Below are 18215 nucleotides of genomic sequence, written 5' to 3' on the forward strand. Positions count from 1 at the left end.
GTTTCACTATGTTGGCTAGATGGCCTTGAAATTTCTATCCTCTTACCTCTGGTGTGCTGGGATTTCTAGGCCACAGAAGTATGTCACCAGGACCTGCAAAGATCACCTTTTAGTGATTACAGAGGCTGGGACTAAAGGGACAGCATCATGTGGTGAAACAAGGAAGAAATTTGACTTGTCATTTTTTATGTATTGTCTGGAAGATATCTGAAGGAGATGGCTACAATTTGTCTTATCCAAATAATAATTCAAGTGTCCTTCAAATGAGATAAGATAAAATTATGAGGAATGTGTTAGAAAATGTCCAAGTCTCTAAGGTTTACAAGATAGTAAAAACAGTATGTAGCTGACTTCCTGCCTTAAACAGGCTACAGATTGCAACAATTCTTGCTAGGATTGGCCCTGTGCAGCCACCGTAAGAAATGGGCTTCAGGTCTCCTAGCAACAGATTGTGAATACATTGGAGTGCTGCTGTGCTGGTGAGTTTGTATTCAGAGGGTCTAGTCTGGTGAGTGCTAAACCTGCCTTCTAGACATGCCCTTTATAAACAAAGTACACCCTGGGGCTGAATATTTTCACTAAAGCAGCCTTGGTTGGCCCATACCCACTCTTTCCTACCCCAACTCTCGCTCTCCTCCCTCCATCCCCCCCCCCCCACTGCCATGACTGTAGTGTCTAGAATGGTACACAGTTGCCTCAGCCTTTCATCCCTTGGTTCTCCTTGCCTTGGTGAAAGCATATATGAAAAGCCAAGGCTCAAAGGTTTTTGTATTTTTCTATATCCATATAGATCTATCTATATCTGTTATCCATATCTTTTCTGTAAATAAAACTACCTAATACTAGCATTTAATCATGATTACATTGAATTGGGGATGGGGGAACCCATGTCATTGCAGTGATACCTGTCAAGAAATTAAATTTTACCAGAAAAGCCAAAATGGAGTTATCAATGGCCCCACCTCAGATATATGTAGAAAAAACTCTTGCCATCATCAAACCAGATATTGTTGACAAAGAGGAGGAGATACAAGATATTATTCTCAGATCTGGATTCACTGTTGTTCAGGTAACTTTGGGGTATGATCAATGTTTTTAATTTGTCCTTTTTATGTTAATATAAATGTGCCTACTCATTTAGATCCTCAGTATTAAGTCTTAAATTTAGCTTTACTGTCTAAGTTTGTGTTATACATTGTAGTTAACTTTTGTCACACTTCACAAGAATAGAGAAGCCTTTTCTTTCCCCTGATTTCTCCCACCCCTGTCTAGAGAGCTATAACTAACCATCTAAAATTTTATGTTCTGCCAGGAGATTTTGCATTTACCAAAAAATCAGCCATAACCATAAGATAGAGTTTCTTGTCCTTGATCCCTTTACCAACCATTAGGTAGCATTCCAGATTGTTACAGACATCTGAATCTGTCTCATTCTTCCTAATTTCTGTGCAATAGTCTCATACACAGTTTATTTACTGGATTATCTAAGCCATTCAGGCTATTGTGTTAATTATTATAAACATTTAGAGAGTCTGAGTTCAAACTTCATATCTACTTTAAAAAAAAAGGGTAAAGCTAGACATGGTAGTATAGATTTGTAATCCTAAAACCCTGGAATCTGAGGCTGGATGATTTGGAATTTGAGGCCAACCTAGGCTAGATAGCAAGAGCTTGTCTCAAATAAAACAAAAAAGGGCGGCGGATGTACCTTAGTGGTAGAGTGCTTGCCTAGCATACATGAAGCCCTGGTACTATATAAACAGAAAAAGCTGGAAGTGGTGCTGTGACTAGCCTTGAACAAAAGAAGCTCAGGAAAAAATGCCAAGGCCCCGAGTTCAAGCCCAAGGACTAGCAAAAAACAAAAACAGAAAGCCATTGAATTGGTCATTTAAGAAATTTTGTTTATGGTATTGATACTAGGGCTTCAATTCAGAGCTTCACACTTATCTACTACTTTACTGCTTTGAGCCCAGGACTAAATTTTTGGTCAGTCATGGGGCTTGAATTCAGAGTTTGGGTTCTGTCCTGAACTGTTTTGTTCAAGGCTATTGTTCTACCGATTTGAGCCACAGCTCCACTTCCGGTTTTCAGTGGTTAATTGGAGATAAGAATCTCACAGCCTTTCCTGCCTGGGCTGGCTTTGAATCTTGATCCTCAGATCTCAGCTTCCTGAGTAACTAGGTTTACAGACGTGAGCTCAGTGGAAACTAAATATTTTAATCGTGTGTGCGCGTGTGGTACTAGGGCTATAACTCAGAACCTCTTATTCTCTCGGATTTTCCATTCAAGTCTATGGTTATACCACTTGAGCCACACCTCTACTTCCAACTTTTTACTGATTAATAAGAATCTCATGGACAGTAGAGACCAAGTCTGTGAATACTGTATATGTTCTTGATACATTGTATATTGCATATATGTCAACCTGACCTAGACAAGGGATAGAAAAACAGGTTGTAAGATATCATAAGAAATGAACACACTGCCCTACTATGTAACTGCACCCTCTTTGCACAACACCTTGTAAAAAAATTTATGTCCAATTAATAAAAAAAAAAAAATTTTAAAAAAAAAAAAAGAATCTCATGGACTTTTGTGCCTAGGCTGGCTTTGAACTGGCAATTCTCAGATCTAAGCCTCCTGAGTAGCTAGGATTACGGATGTGATTCCCCAGCACCTGGCTTAGTTACCCTTTTTAATACTCCCATTGTTTGAATTTCTAGATATGTTCCTACTCTTACTTATATTTGTATAATATCATATTGCCTATTTAGTAAGTGTTTTAAAAATAAAAAACTTCAGACTGTAAGTGTGGCTCAAGCAGTTTGTAGTTAATGATTTTTAAAATAGTGGCAAAAACAGTCTGAACAAATGGGTAATCAACTGGGTGCCAATAGCTCAAGTCTGTAATCCTAGCTATTTAAGAGGCTGAGAATCTGAGGATCACAGTTCAAAGCCAGCTTGAACAGGAAAGTTGGTAAGATTCTTATCTGCAATAAACTACTCAGAAAAAGCTGGAAATGGCACTGTGGCTCAAGTGGTATAGTACTAGGCTAGACTTGAGCACAGGGACAGTGCCCAGGCCCTGAGATCAAGCCTAAGACTGGCAAAAAAAAAAAAAAATCAGGATAATCAGAGAAAAAATCAGTTGGGTGTGGTAGGGAATGTATGTAATTTCATTACTTTGGAGGCTGAGGCAGGAGGGTACCAAGTTCAAGGCCAGTCTGGACTATAAGATAGCAAGATCCTGTTTTAAAACACAAATGGTTGATTTGAGCAAAAACATAATATATGCATATCTGAGGGAACACACACACACACACACACACACACACATGCACACACCGCGCAACATAGTTTATGCCTATAATCCCAGCTACTTGGAAGAGAGATCATAATTCTAGAGCAGCATCAGTAAAGAGATAATAGCAAGACCTAATCAATAACAGGAGCAAGCTTATAATTCCAGCTAAGTGGAAGGCCATCTCAGTCTGAGGCTGGCCCAAGTAGAAATTTGGCTATTACCTGATAAGAAGGGCTAGTAGTGAAGCTCACATGGTAGAGGCACCTGTCCTCTAAACACAGGCTCTGAATTGAAATCCCAGTAACACACATGTACATAAACACACGCGCGCACACATGCACACACACACAAAAAAATTATTTTCTAAGCATTTGAAAAGATGTTTAATCTTTAGGTAGGAAAAAAGACATTAAAATTAAAAGACAGAGGCTGGGCACCAGTGGCCCACACCTGTAATCCCAGCTACTGGAGAGCCTTAGATCTGAGGATTGAAGTCAGCCCAGGTAGCCAAGTCCCAAGATATTCTTATCTCCAGTTAACTAGCAAAAAGAAAGAAGTGGAGGTGTTGCTCAAGTATGCACAGCTCCATCTTAAAAAACAAATAACAAAACAACTTAGCTGATGAACTGTCAGTTGGCAAGACTAGCACATAGCACTACCTCTATGGAAGTGAAACATAATTATCTACTGATATTGTAGATGGAGTCCTACTCTATCTACAGTCCTACTCTTGTAGAAATCTTTAATATGAAGAACTCAAGCTGGGAGCACACATATAAAATCTTTGTATTAATGTGACATGATTTATATGCCATTTATCTTTTTCCACCATTGTTTATTTACTGGCAAAAAATAAATACAGAGAGATTGTTTATAAATCAACTCTGATAAACCTACCAAATCTAGAACTTTATGACTAACAAAATGAAAGAAGTCAGACACATTGACTCATGCCTGTAATCCTAGCTACTCAGGGGGCTGAGATCTGAGTATTGCTGTTCAAAGCTAGGCCTGACAGGAAACTATATGAGACTTATTTCCATTTAGCTACTGAAAAAGCTGGAAGTAGAGCAGTGGCTCAACTATTAGAATGCTAGCCTTTTGCAATAAAGCTGAAAGATAGTGCCTGGCCAAGTTCAAGCTCCAGAACCAGCATAAAAAGAAAGAAAAATATGCATCCTGTTATGGAAAAAAAATATGAAGCAGTATTTTGTAATAAGAAGTAATATATTTTATATTTGCCAATATTCACAAAGTAAAACAATTTTTGCTTTGGAATTTTGAACCATGTACTTATATTGCCTATTAACTTTAGAAACAAACAAATGAAGCATTCAAATTAGATACAGAGGGCCATCTGATGAAGTTTTTCTTTTTAACCTTTTGGCAGTACTTGGGTTTGAACTCGGAGTTCCTTGCTAGGCAAGTACTCTTCCACTTAAGCCACAGCACTAGCTTACTTGTTTTTTGTTTGAATCTGAGTCCAACTGTGTAGCTTGGGCTCACCTCAAATGCATAATAATCCTCTTGCCTTAATCTGTAGAGTGCTGAAATTACAAGATTTTTTTTTCTCCTTTCAATACTGAAGTTTGCATTCCCTGAATGCTGTACCTTACCTTTTCACCCAAAGCTGGAGCTCTTCTACTTGAGTGATACCTCCACCTATTTTTTGCTGGTTAATTGGAAATAGTTCAGAAGATTTGTTTGCCAAAGCTGGCTTTGAACTAAGATCCTCAGATTTCAGCCTCCGGACCAGCTAGTATTACAGACATGAAGTATTGGTGCTCAGTCAAAAATTTAATTATTAAAGATAAAAGTAGTATTAAAATACATTCATATCTATGTGCAGACATGACCAGTATCCATCTCTAGAACTTTTTCACTTCAAAATGAAACTTTGTACCCATTGAAGAATTCTGTGTTCCTCTTCCCTAGCCCCTAGTAACCATTATTCTACTTTCTGTTTCTGGGAATGTGACTACTCCAGCTATTTAATCTAAGTGAAATAATATATTTGTCCTTTTGTGTTGTATGTTTATAAAACAGGCTTTTTTTTTTTTTTTTGGTAGTTGGGAATCCATGTAATTTAATGAGACTTTCTTGTCCCAAAGAAAACTTTCTGGAAAATTACACATCTTTGCAGTAGGTGGCAGTCTTTCCTTTGTTAGACATTAAGAATTCTGTTTCTGATAGTATTTGATACACATATACAACCTATCGAACCTAGGGTTTCATGTATGTGAGGCAAGTGCTTTACCGCTAGGCCATATTCCCAGCCCTGTAATCAGTAGTTTAATATCAACTTTAAAGATTAATCATGATGGGGGCTGGGAATGTGGCTTAGCAGTAGAGTGCTTGCCTAGCATGCATGAAGCCCTGGGTTCAATTCCTCAGTAACATATAAACCGAAAAGGCTGGAAGTGGCGCTGTGGCTCAAGTGGCAGAGTGCTAGCCTGGAGCAAAAGGAAGCCAGGGACAGTGCTCAGGCCTTAAACCCAAGCCCCAGGACTGGAAAAAAAAAAAAAAAAAGGTTAATCATTGGGTGCTAGTAGCTCATGCCTATAATCCTAGTTACTCAGGTAGCTAAGATCTGAGGATCCTGGTTTGAAGCCAGTCTGAGCAGACTCTTCTCTCCAATAAACTACTCAGAAAAAGCCAGAAGCAGGGGCTGTGGCTCAAATGAGTGAGCACAAACAGGCCTGGGCACTGAGTTCAAAGCCCCAGGACTAGCAGGAAAAGAAAAAAAAAAGATTAATTGCTGTGTGTGTGTGTGTGTGTGTGTGTGTGTGTGTGTGTGTGTGTGTGTGTGTGCTGGTCTTAGGGTTTGAATTCAGGACCTGGGTGCTATCCCTGGGTTTTTTTGCTCAAGGCTAATACTTTATCACTTGAGCCACAGTTCTACTTCTGGCTTTTGGAGGTGGTTATTGGAGATAGCATCTTCTTGCCTGGGTGGCAATCCTCAGATCTCAGCCTCCTGAGTGGCTAAGAATTACAGGTGTGAGTCACTGGCATAGGGCTAAGGCATTAATTTTGTACATTATTCTGCACAAACTAACATGCCTACAGAAGGGCAACTTTCCTTAATTGTTTAGAGAAGTTAGTGTATCTGGGCTGGGGATATGGCCTAGTGGCAAGAGTGCCTGCCTCATATACATGAGGCCCTGGGTTCGATTCCCCAGCACCACATATACAGAAAATGGCCAGAAGCGGCACTGTGGCTCAAGTGGCAGAGTGCTAGCCTTAAGGGGGAAGAAGCCAGGGACAGTGCTTAGGCCCTGAGTCCAAGGCCCAGGACTGGCCAAAAAAAAAAAAAAAAGAAAAAAGAAAAAAGTAAGTAGGAGAGTCATAGTCTAGGACAACTGAGGCAAAAAGTCATAGGGGGCTGGGGATATGGCCTAGTGGCAAGAGAGCTTGCCTCGCATACATGAAGCCCTGGGTTCAATTCTCCAGCACCACATATTCAGAAAATGGCCAGAAGTGGCGCTGTGGCTCAAGTGGCAGAGTGCTAGCCTTGAGCAAAAAGAAGCCAGGGACAGTGCTCAGGCCCTGAGTCCAAGGCCCAGGACTGGCCAAAAAAAAAAAAAAGTTGCTGTTTCGAATACTTTAAAAAATTATCTAGGGGCTGGGAATATGGCCTAAAGTGCTTGCCTTGTATACATGAAGCCCTGGGTTCGATTCCCCAGCACCACATATACAGAAAATGGCCAGAAGTGGCGCTGTGGCTCAAGTGTCAGAGTGCTAGCCTTGAGCAAAAAAGAAGCCAGGGACAGTGCTCAGGCCCTGAGTCCAAGCCACAGGACTGGCAAAAAAAAAAAAAAAAAGCCAGAAATGGCGCTGGCTCAAGTGGTAGAGTGCTAGCCTTGAGCAAAAAGAAGCCAGGGACAGTGCTCAGGCCCTGAGTTCAGGCCCCAAGACTGGCAAAAAAAAGAATATCTCAGATTTGTCTCCCATCCAAGTACTAACCAGGCCCGACCCTGCTTAGCTTTTGAGATCAGACGAGATTGGGCGCGTTCAGGGTGGTATGGCTGTAGACTCAGATTTGTCTATCTGGGCTGTTTTCTAACCTCAATCCTCAGATCTCACTCTGCTGAGTAGTTAGACTTATAGGTGTGAGCTACTAGTGACCAGCTAGCAAATTTTATTATTATTTTTTCTTGTTGTTGTTGGTCATGGAGCTTGAATTTGGGTCCTGGGCACTGTCCCTAAGTTCTTTTGCTCAAGGCTAGTGCTCTACCACTTTGAGCCACAGTGCTACTTTCGGTTTACTGATGGTTAATTGGAGATAAAAGCCTCACAGACTTTCATGCTCAAGCTGGCTTTGAACCTCAGGTCTCAACCTCTGGAGTAGCTAGGATTGCAGGCATGAACCACTAGTTCCTGGCCCAATTTTGTATTTTAACAGGCAGAGAGAAACATTAAAAACTGTACTTATAAATTATGCATTATGTAATATTTAAATCAAGTCAAGCATATCTATAATCCCAAACATTTACAGTTTACAAGATTTCATCCCCCCCTTTTTGGGCAGTGACTGGGATTTGAACTCATGGTCTCATGTGTTCTAGACAGGTATTCTACCACTTGAGCTATACCCCAGCCCTCATTCTTTTTTTTTTTTTATGGCTGCACAATATTCCATCACATTTTCTTTATCTATTCATGAATTGACAGACACTTAGTTTTTGTTTTTTTTTCTTCCATTTCTTGGCTATTATGAACAGTACTACAATATGTGTGGAGTCGGATGTCTCTTCAACATACTAATTTCATTCCCTTTGGATGTATATATAGTATTGGCATTGCTAGATGAAGCTCTTTAAAATATTTAAAACCTTTCTATTAGGGCTGGGAATACGGCCTCGTGGTAGAGTGCTCGCCTCGTATACATGAAGCCCTGGGTTCGATTCCTCAGCACCACATATATAGAAAAGGCTGGAAGTGGCACTGTGGCTCAGGTGGTAGAGTGCTAGCCTTGAGCAAAAAGCCAGGAACAGTGCTCAGGCCCTGAGTCCATGCCCCAGGATTGGCAACAAAAACAAAATAAACAAAACCTTTCTATTAAAAACATTTTTTTCAATACTGGGGTTTGAACTGTGTGCCTCATCCTTGTTTGGCTTGCTTGCTCAGCTAGTGCTGAGTCTTTCCACTTAATTAGTCTTTTCTTTTTATTATTATTTATTTATTTATTTAGCCAGTCCTGGGCCTTGGACTCAGGGCCTGAGCACTGTCCCTGGCTTCTTCCCGCTCAAGGCTAGCACTCTGCCACTTGAGCCACAGCGCCGCTTCTGGCCGTTTTCTGTATATGTGGTGCTGGGGAATCGAACCTAGGGCCTCGTGTATCCGAGGCAGGCACTCTTGCCACTAGGCTATATCCCCAGCCCCAAAACAGCAACTTTCAGAAATGACACTTTGATATTGGATGAACAATCACACGGCTGCCATGCTTTTTAAACGTTTAATGCTTCATTTTTATAGGTTATTTTTGAAGGAATAACAATTTGCACAAAATGTTACATTTTATTTTATTTTATTTTATTTTTTATTTTTCGCTTGAACTCCAGGCCTGGATGCTGCCCTTGAGCTCTTCAGCTCAAGGCTAGAGCTCTACCACTTAAGCCACAGCATCACTTCCGGTTTTCTGGTGGTTAATTGGAGATAAGAGTCTCATGGACTTTCTTGCCCCAGCTGGCTTTGAACTGTGATCCTCAGATCTCAGCCTCCTGAGTAGGTAGGATTAGAGGCATGAGCCACCGGTGCCCAGCTACATATTCTTTTTTTTTTTTTGCCAGTCCTGGGTGAGCACTGTTCCTGGCTTCTTCCCGCTCAAGACTAGCACTCTGCCACCTGAGCCACAGCGCCCCTGCTGGCCATTTTCCATATATGTGGTGCTGGGGAATCGAACCCAGAGCTTCATGTGTAGGAGGCAAGCGCTCTTGCCACTAGGCCATATTCCCAGCCCTACATATTCTTTTAAATAGAGAAACATACCACAATTTAATTTCACTAAGGGCTACAGTGGAACAACACATTTATGACAGAACCATAACAAAGAAATACATTCGCAAGTAAAAAACTGCCTTAGTATGTCTATGTAGTGCATGTTATTTCTAAGCACCATCCATCCCAAAATAATGTAGGACATTTTCACAATAAGAAAATAACACATTGGGCTGGGAATATGGCCTAGTGGCAAGAGTGCTTGCCTCATATACATAAAGCCCTGGGTTCAATTCCCCAGCACCACATATACAGAAAACAGCCAGAAGTGGCACTGTGGCTCAAGTGGTAGAGTGCTAGCCTTGAGCAAAAAGAAGCCAGGGACAGTGCTCAGGCCCTGAGTCCAAGGCCCAGGACTGGCCAAAAAAAAAAAAAAAAAAAAAAAAAAAAGGAGAAAAGAAAATAACACATATTGACAGGGAAAGATGAAATTGGAAGATGCTAAGGTATAGCCTGACTTCTTTAACATATATATATATATATATATATATGAAATACAAACTAAGAAAGTCTTGATAATTAGAAGATCACTTTAAAGAGAAGATGTGGTGAGGAGGGGCGGGAAGTGGGAGAAAAGGGAGGAGGTAACAGTATTCAACAATGAATGTACTCATTTCTCATTACCTTACTTATGTAACCACTACTACTGTAACCACTCTGTATCTCATCTTTACAACAAAATAAAATTAAAATTAAAAAGAGAGAGAGAGAGAGATGTGAAGCCGGGCACTGTTGACTCATATCTATAAACCTAGCTACTCAGGAGACTGAGATCTGAGGATTGGGGTTTGAAGCCAGCCTGGGCAGGCAAGTTTGTAAGAGTCTTATCTCCAAATAACTATCAGAAAACCAGAAGTGGATCTGTGGCTCAGAGTGGTAAATTGCTAGCTTTGAGCAGAAAACTCAGGGACAGCATCCAGGCCCTGAGTTCAAACTCTACAACCAACAACAATGAAAAAAGAAAATGTGATAGATTTTTCATGAACAAACCATATGATGAGAGGGGATGCCAAATGAATCATTTTCTTAAGTAGGTTAAATAATTCCTATTATTATCGTATTTTAGCATGGGCTTATCTTCATAATACAAAGATAAATTTGTAATCAGATTGGTGGTAATTTCAAGTTACTAATGATTTCATGGCATGGGTGCAGGTTGCTACTACTTGTAAAACTAGTTATATAGGAAGCTGAGGTCTGAGCTTCATGGTTCAAAACTAGCTGGGGCAGAAAAGTCACTGAGACTCTTAAGGCACAGTCCCCAGGCCCTCAGTACTGGCACATACACACACACACACACACACACACACACACACACACACACACACACTTCATGGGGTTTTGTTGAACTGTCACTTGAAGTGCTTTTGTTGACTTTGTCGTTGTTTGTTTTATAGAGAAGAAAACTACATCTCAGCCCTGAGCACTGTAGTAACTTTTATGTGGAACAGTATGGGAAAATGTTTTTCCCAAACTTAACAGCTTACATGAGTTCTGGACCACTTGTTGCTATGATACTAGCAAGACACAATGCCATCTCTTACTGGAAAGAACTTTTGGGACCAAGTAACAGTTTGATAGCTAAAGAGTCACATCCAGACAGGTAATTTTTGGGGGGTGGAAAGATTGAAACTGTCTGTGAAAAGGAAAAACACACAAGGAAACCTAATTTCATTGCACCAAAAGTTTGTTGTTTTTTTTAATTTGGGTTTTTTCCTAAACAAGCTTTTCTTTTGCATTTTTTTTTTTTTTGGCCAGTCCTGGGCCTTGGACTCAGGGCCTGAGCACTGTCCCTGGCTTCTTCCCGCTCAAGGCTAGCACTCCGCCACTTGAGCCACAGCGCCGCTTCTGGCCGTTTTTCTGTATATGTGGTGCTGGGGAATCGAACCTAGGGCCTCGTGTATCTGAGGCAGGCACTCTTGCCACTAGGCTATCTCCCCAGCCCTCTTTTGCATTTTAACTATCCCAATATCCATCTTAACACTTACATCTGATTTGTGATTGATTATGCTTACTACTGTCTAGTTCTTTAATTAAATCACCACAAAATAGATTTTTTCTTTTTTCACAAAGTAGAATTTTTCATGGGAAACTTTGGATTTTTTTTTTTTGAGACAAAATCCTACTATGTTGTCAAGGCTGGCCTCAAACTTGGCTGTGATGGTATTTCAAAAGAATATTGGGGGGCTGGGAATATGGCCTAGTGGTAGAGTACTTGCCTCGTATACATGAAGCCCTGGGTTCGATTCCTCAGCACTGCGTGTGTAGAAAAAGCCAGAACTAGGCTGGAAATATGGCCTACAGGTAGAGTACTTACCTTGCATACATGAAGCCCTGGCTTCAATTCCTGAGTACCACATATATAGAAAATGGCCAGAAGTGGCGCTGTGGCTCAAGTGGTAGAATGCTAGCCTTGAGCAAAAAGAAGCCAAGGACAGTGCTCAGACCCTGGGTTCAAGCCCCAGGACAGGCAAAAAAAAAAGAGTATTGGTACGCCAGGTACCAGTGGCTTATACCTGTAACCTTAGCTGAACTCAAGAATCCTGGTACAGAGCTTCATCTCCAGTTAGCAAGCAAAAAGCCAGTAGAGCTTTGAACAAAAAGAGCTGAGCAAGACCATGAGGCAAAGTTTAAGTCTCATTACTTACACACACACACACACACACACACACACACACACACACACGTTGGTGCTTTCTGGGTGGCCCACATGTATAATCTTAGCTCCTCAGAAGGATCACAACTTGAGGACAGCCTGTGCAAAAAAGTTCAAGAGACCCCATCTCAACCAATAGTTAGGTATCATGGCATGCCTGTTGTCTATGCTATAGGGGGCTGAGATCAGTGGCAAACTGTTCAAAGTGGGAAGCAAAATGTTCATGAGACCTCAATCTCAACACAAGACACTGGAAGCTACACTGAAGCTACAAAGAAAGCATAGACCCTATCTCGAAAGTAAATAGAGCAGAAAGGGGCGTGGCTCAAGTAGTAGAGCACTTGCCTAGTAAGCATGAAACTATGAATCCAAAAGTCACCACCAGGGCTGGGAATATGGCCTAGTGGCAAGAAGTGCTTGCCTTGTATACATAAGGCTCTGGGATATATATATATATATATATATATATATATATATATATATATATATATATTAAAAACAAAACAAAAAAAATAGAATAAACGTTGAAATTGTTTTAGGAAAGAGGGACTGAGTGATGATAGCGAGGGTGAGATTGACATACACACTGTATACATGTGGAAATATCACAGTGAAACATCTCATACAACTAATGTATGCTAATAAAAAAGCCTGAAATGTGCTAATTTTTTTTTTTTTTTTTTGCCAGTTCTGGGGCTTGGACTCAGTGCCTGAGCACTGTCCCTGACTTCTTTTTGCTCAAGGCTAGCACTCTGCCACTTGAGCCACAGTGCCACTTCTGGCCTTTTCTATATGTGGTGCTGGGGAATTGAACCCAGGGCTTCATGTATATGAGGCAAACACTTTATCTACCACTAGGCCATATTCCCAGTCCCAAAATGTGGTAATATTTTTATAAAATTTTAAGTAGAATACTTTCATATGAAATAAGGAAAGGATACTAGAATAGATAAATGCTATCTGTAATTTGCTTTTAGCTTAAGGGCAATTTATGGCACAGATGACCTAAGGAATGCACTTCATGGGAGTAGTGACTTTGCTGCTGCCGAAAGAGAAATTCGTTTCATGTTTCCTGAAGGTGAGTTACAGACAACTAATTTCTTAACTGTATCTCCTAGTTATTTAACTTTTTTTTTGTGTGTGTGCCAGTCCTGGCTTTGAACTCAAGATCTAAGCACTGTCCCTGAGCTTCTTGGCTCAAGGTTAGCACTCTACCACTTTGAGCCACAGCACCACTTCCAGTTTTTGAGTAGTTAATTGGAGATAAAAGTCTCACGGGGACTTTCCTGCCTGGGCTGACTTCAAACTGTGCTCCTCAGATCTCTTCCTACTAAGTAGCTAGGATTACAGACATGTGCCCAGCCCCCCTTTTTTTTTGGGGGGGGGGAAGGGTTAGGTATGTTTAAAGTTGTTCTTCTATGTTCTAATTTTTCTTTTTTTGTGAACCCAGGCAGGGGCTTGTGCTTGCTCAGCTGGCCCTCTGTCATTTGAGCCACACCTCCAGCCTGGCTTTTTGCTGGTTGTTTTGGAGACTCATGGACTTTTGTGTCCAGGCAAGCTTCTGAGACCCTCCAGGACTCTGCCTCTGTGTGAGTCACTGGTGCCTAACTAAAATATATGAATTTTATTATGTGTAACTAATATCTCAATATGAGATTGTGTGTGTGTGTGTGTGTGTGTGTATGTGTGTGTGTGTGTGTGTATGCATGCCAGTCCTGGGGCTTGAACTTAGGGCCTAGGCACCGCTCCTGAACTTTTGTGCTCAAGACTAGCTCTCTACCACCTGAGGCATAGCTCCATTTCCAGCTTTTTAGTGGTTAATTGGAGTCTTGCTGACTTTCCTGCCCAGCCTGGCCTCCTGAGTAGCTAGGATTACAGGTGTGTGCCACTAGTACTCGAACTTAATAAGAGTTTGTTTTTTGGGTTTTTTTTTAAGATTTCTTTTTTTATAATTCACATACACTTTATTTTAATTTAAATTTTTTTTTGCCAGTCCTGGGGCTTGGACTCAGGGCCTGAGCACTGTCCCTGGCTTCTTTTTGCTCAAGGCTAGCACTCTACCACTTGAGCCACAGCGCCACTTCTGGCTTTTTCTGTATATGTGGTGCTGGGGAATCGAACCCAGGGCTTCATGTATACGAGGCAAGTGCTTTTACCACTAGGCCATATTCCCAGCCCCAAGAGTTTGTTTTTTTTTTTAATGTATAAAAACATAATGTTTCTCATGGTATTTCAGACTCTTTTTAGCTGTGTACTAGTAGCTCATACCTGTTAAGTCTACTAAAGAAGCAGAGATCTGAGGATCACAGTTTAAAGCCATCACCAGCACATAAACCTGAGGGACTCGTAGGTATCTTGAATTAACTACCAAAAAACCAGAAATGGAGCTGTGGCTCAAGTGGTAGAACATTCACCTTGAGTACAAAAGCTCAGGACAGCTCCCACGTACTGAGTTCCACCCCAGGACTGGCACCAAAAAACTCCAAACCAAAAAAAAAAAAAAAAGAAGAAGAAGAGAGAGACTCTTTAAGATTTGTGTAGTTTAACATTTTTAGTGTTGTATATTTAATCACTTTTTTGTTTTAAGGAGAATATGTTTATAATTTCAGTGATTATTGAGCCCATTCCAATTGGACAAGTTGCTAAGGACTATTTAAATTTATATGTAACACCAGTTCTTCTTGAAGGACTCACAGAACTTTGCAAACAAAAACCAGAAGACCCTTTTGTGAGTATTCCTTTGATGCACATTGAAGAATATTGCTTGGGCTGGGAATATGGCTTAGTAGTAGAGTGTTTGCCTAGCATGCATGAAGCCCTGGGTTCGATTCCTCAGTACCACATACACCAAAAAGCCAGAAGTGTGCTATGGCTCAAGTGGTAGAGTGCTAGCCTTGAGCAAAAAGAAGCTCAGTGACAATGCCTAGGCCCTGAGTTCAAGGCCCAAGACTAGCAAAAAAAACTATTGCCTTACAGTTTTCATATGTAAAACCTTTATATCTATTTATGTAAATATATGTATATATACTATATGCAGTATATATATAGTACACACATGTATAGACATGCATACACACATAAATATATACATACATATAAACAATATACATATAGATACATACATACATACATACATATGGGGTTCAAACTAGCAGCTTTGAGTATACTAAGCAATTGTTCTACCACTGGCCACAAGCCCAGTCCCTTAATGTTAAGATTTTAAAAACCATACCACAATAAATAGCTACTTACAACATTATTTTTTACTATTTCTACATATACTTGACCGCCTTTGTGTGTGTGTGTGTGTGTGTGTGTGTGTGTGTGTGTGTGTGTGTGTGTGTGTCCTGCTAGAGGCTTGAACTCAGGACCTGGGTTCTGGCCCTGAGTTTTATACTAAAGCTAGTGCTCTACCTCCTGAGCCACAGCTCCACTTCTGGCTTTTTGGTGGTTAATTGGAGATAAGTCTCATAGACTTTCCTGCTTGGGCTGGCTTTGCACCATGATCCTCAGATCTCAACCTCCTGAGTAGCTAGGGTTACAGGCCTGAGCCACTGGTTTATGGGGGTGGGGGGGTTTATTCTTTAACTCTGTTGGTAACATACCTTTTACATGGCTGACTAATGGAGAACAACACAATTGGTAGTTATAGTTTGAAGTCAAGAAACAAATTCTAGGAAACATTAATACCAGAAAATATAAGCACAGAATGGTGACTTGTTACAAGATGGAGACACTTGGTTTGATAGAAAAGATTGCTCACAATTCCCCTCTTTATACATTCTCATTCTTTCTTTTTGCTTTTTTCTTTTTTGTCAGTTGTGGGGCCTGAACTCAGGGCCTGGGTGCTGTCCTTGAGCTTTATTGCTCAAGTCTAGCACTCTACCACTTTGAGCTACAGCTCCATTTCCAGTTTTCTGGAGATTAACTGGAAATAGGAATCTCATGGACTTTCCTGCCTGGGCTGGCTTTGAACAGCGATCCTCAGATCTCTGCCTCCTGCCACCAGCACCCAGCTTGCATTCTCATTCTTTTCCTGGTGTTTTGTGAGGAGTATATGGCTCAGATGCTCAGAGGTATCAGGAGGAATGCATATATCACTGCTACAGGGTAAGGGTAACTGTTCTATTAGTCTAGTACTGAGGCAGTCTACTACGCCACAAAAGATGTCAAGATAGATGTCATAACTCCCTTCCACCTTCTGAACCACTCTTCTTTAAGGTAGGTGAAGGGGTTCATGTATCCCTGAATTTTTGGCTAACCATTAGCCAATGTGGGAAGTCTTTGCAATGCCTGACTTACGGTTCCATCACCACCCAGGATGATGATATTAGGTATCAATGTACAACATTGTACTCCCAGTTATTACACAGACTTTCCCTTTTTTGACCAGTATCAGGACTAATGCTATCCTGTTTTGTTTTTCAGGCTATGTGGCTGGTAGTGTCCAGTTGTTTAGCTGTTTCCTTGGTTGTGTTTCTGGTATAGCTGATAAACCTTCGCTGATTATAGTGAAAATAATCCAATCAACATTTATATTGATGGTGGACCACCGAAATTGGAATACTATTGTCATTTGATTTCTGGCTTTAAACTCATTTGGTACTCCCTTGGAAACCCCAATTGCATCAATATAAATGTGAGAGTCAAAAGAACTTCTAGGAGTGCTTATATTCCTTCCCTTTCTGGATGTTGTCTCCATGGTGTGAATTGGGGACCGGCATGCTGGGGTGAAAAGGATTGCCAATAGTACCAAAACACAGGTACCTGCCCAGTTCTTCAGAGGAGTCTCAAGTAAATGTTTATTAACTTCAGAGGCTTTTCTCACCCACAGATATGGCTAGCTGATTGGCTGCTGAAGAATAATCCCAACAAACCTAAGCTTTGCCACTATCTAAACACAGAAGAACCTTGAAGTCCACCAGGAGTAGCTCATGAGCCACCACCCTGCAAAAGCCTCTGCAGCTACTTAGTAAAGTCATCTCATGCCTTGGGCTTAAGCAACTACATGTGAAATAAATAATGTCTTAAAAATAAATGTTTAAGAATATACAGCATATAACTATTTAAGGTACATACAGGACTAGGATATGATTTGAGTGGTGATAACCATGAGTAATAGAAGATTTATGGGGCTGGGAATATGGTCTAGTGGCAAAAGAGATTGCCTCATACACATGAAGCTCTGGGTTCGATTCCCCACCACCACATATATATAAAACAGCCAGAAGTGGCACTGTGGCTCAAGTGGTAGAGTGCTAGCCTTGAGCAAAAGGAAGCCAGGGACAGTGCTCAGACCCTGAGTTCAAGGCCCAGGACTGGCAAAAAAAAAATTTTTTTTAAAAGAAGATTTATGTAAGATATTGATGGATTTTTTTCAGGGAGGGGGCAGTACTGGGGCTTGCACTCAGATCCTCAAGTTTGGCTTTTTCACCTCATGGCATATGCTCTACTACTTGAGTCATGCCTTCAGTTCTGTCATTCATTCATTCATTCATTCTTTTGGTTGTGGGGCTTGAACCCTGGACATGAGCACTGTTCCTGAGCAATTCAGCTCAAGGCTAGTGCACTCCCACTTGAGCCACAGTGCCATGTCTGGTTTTCTGGTGGTTAATTGGAGGTAAGGGTCTCACAGACTTTCCTGCCCAGGCTGGCTTTGAACCACAATCCTCAGCAACCTCCTAAGTAGCTAGGATTACAGGCATGAGTAACTAGTGCCAGGAGAGATTGTTTTTAAGTTTGAGAAGACATGAAAGTTTACTTATAAGCTGCTGCTTCTGCTTCTGCTTCTTCTTCTTCTTCTTCTTCTTCTTCTTCTTCTTCTTCTTCTTCTTCTTCTCTTCTTCTTCTCCTCCTCCTCCTCCTCCTCCTCCTCCTCCTCCTCCTCCTCCTCCTCCTCCTCCTCCTCCTCCTCCTCCTCCTCCTCCTCCTCCTCCTCCTCCTCCTCCTCCTCCTCCTCCTCCTCCTCCTCCTCCTCCTCCTCCTCCTCCTCCTCCTCCTCCTCCTCCTCCTCCTCCTCCTCCTCCTCCTCCTCCTCCTCCTCCTCCTCCTCCTCCTCCTCCTCCTCCTCCTCCTCCTCCTCCTCCTCCTCCTCCTCCTCCTCCTCCTCCTCCTCCTCCTCCTCCTCCTCCTCCTCCTCCTCCTCCTCCTCCTCCTCCTCCTCCTCCTCCTCCTCCTCCTTCTTCTTCTTCTTCTTCTTCTCTTCCTCTTCCTCCTCCTCTTCTTCTTCCTCCTCCTCTTCTTCCTTTTCCTCTTCTT

At 41.4% G+C, this 18215-nt stretch overlaps 1 protein-coding gene across 1 annotated transcript; it reads left to right on the forward strand.

Moving 5' to 3' along the window:
• The first annotated feature begins 303 nt into the window (after positions 1-303).
• On the forward strand, positions 304-17035 carry Nme5 (NME/NM23 family member 5). The gene is made up of 5 exons (XM_048368203.1): positions 304-1069; positions 10699-10904; positions 12935-13035; positions 14567-14685; positions 16792-17035. Exons 1-5 carry the CDS (start codon positions 941-943, stop codon positions 16870-16872), a joined length of 636 nt encoding a protein of 211 aa, XP_048224160.1. The 5' UTR covers positions 304-940; the 3' UTR covers positions 16873-17035.
• Positions 17036-18215: the final 1180 nt, after the last annotated feature.

Source organism: Perognathus longimembris, chromosome 19, assembly GCF_023159225.1.
Source record: "Perognathus longimembris pacificus isolate PPM17 chromosome 19, ASM2315922v1, whole genome shotgun sequence".
Taxonomy (NCBI): domain Eukaryota; kingdom Metazoa; phylum Chordata; class Mammalia; order Rodentia; family Heteromyidae; genus Perognathus; species Perognathus longimembris.

Excerpts from the sequence above, each read along its gene's own strand:
- Nme5 (XM_048368203.1), top strand. The coding sequence starts at position 941 with ATGGAGTTATCAATGGCCCCACCTCAGATATATGTAGAAAAAACTCTT. Across the intron at positions 1,070-10,698 it reads CTGGATTCACTGTTGTTCAG|AGAAGAAAACTACATCTCAG; the intron begins GTAACTTTGGGG and ends TTTGTTTTATAG. Across the intron at positions 14,686-16,791 it reads AAAAACCAGAAGACCCTTTT|ATATGGCTAGCTGATTGGCT; the intron begins GTGAGTATTCCT and ends TCTCACCCACAG.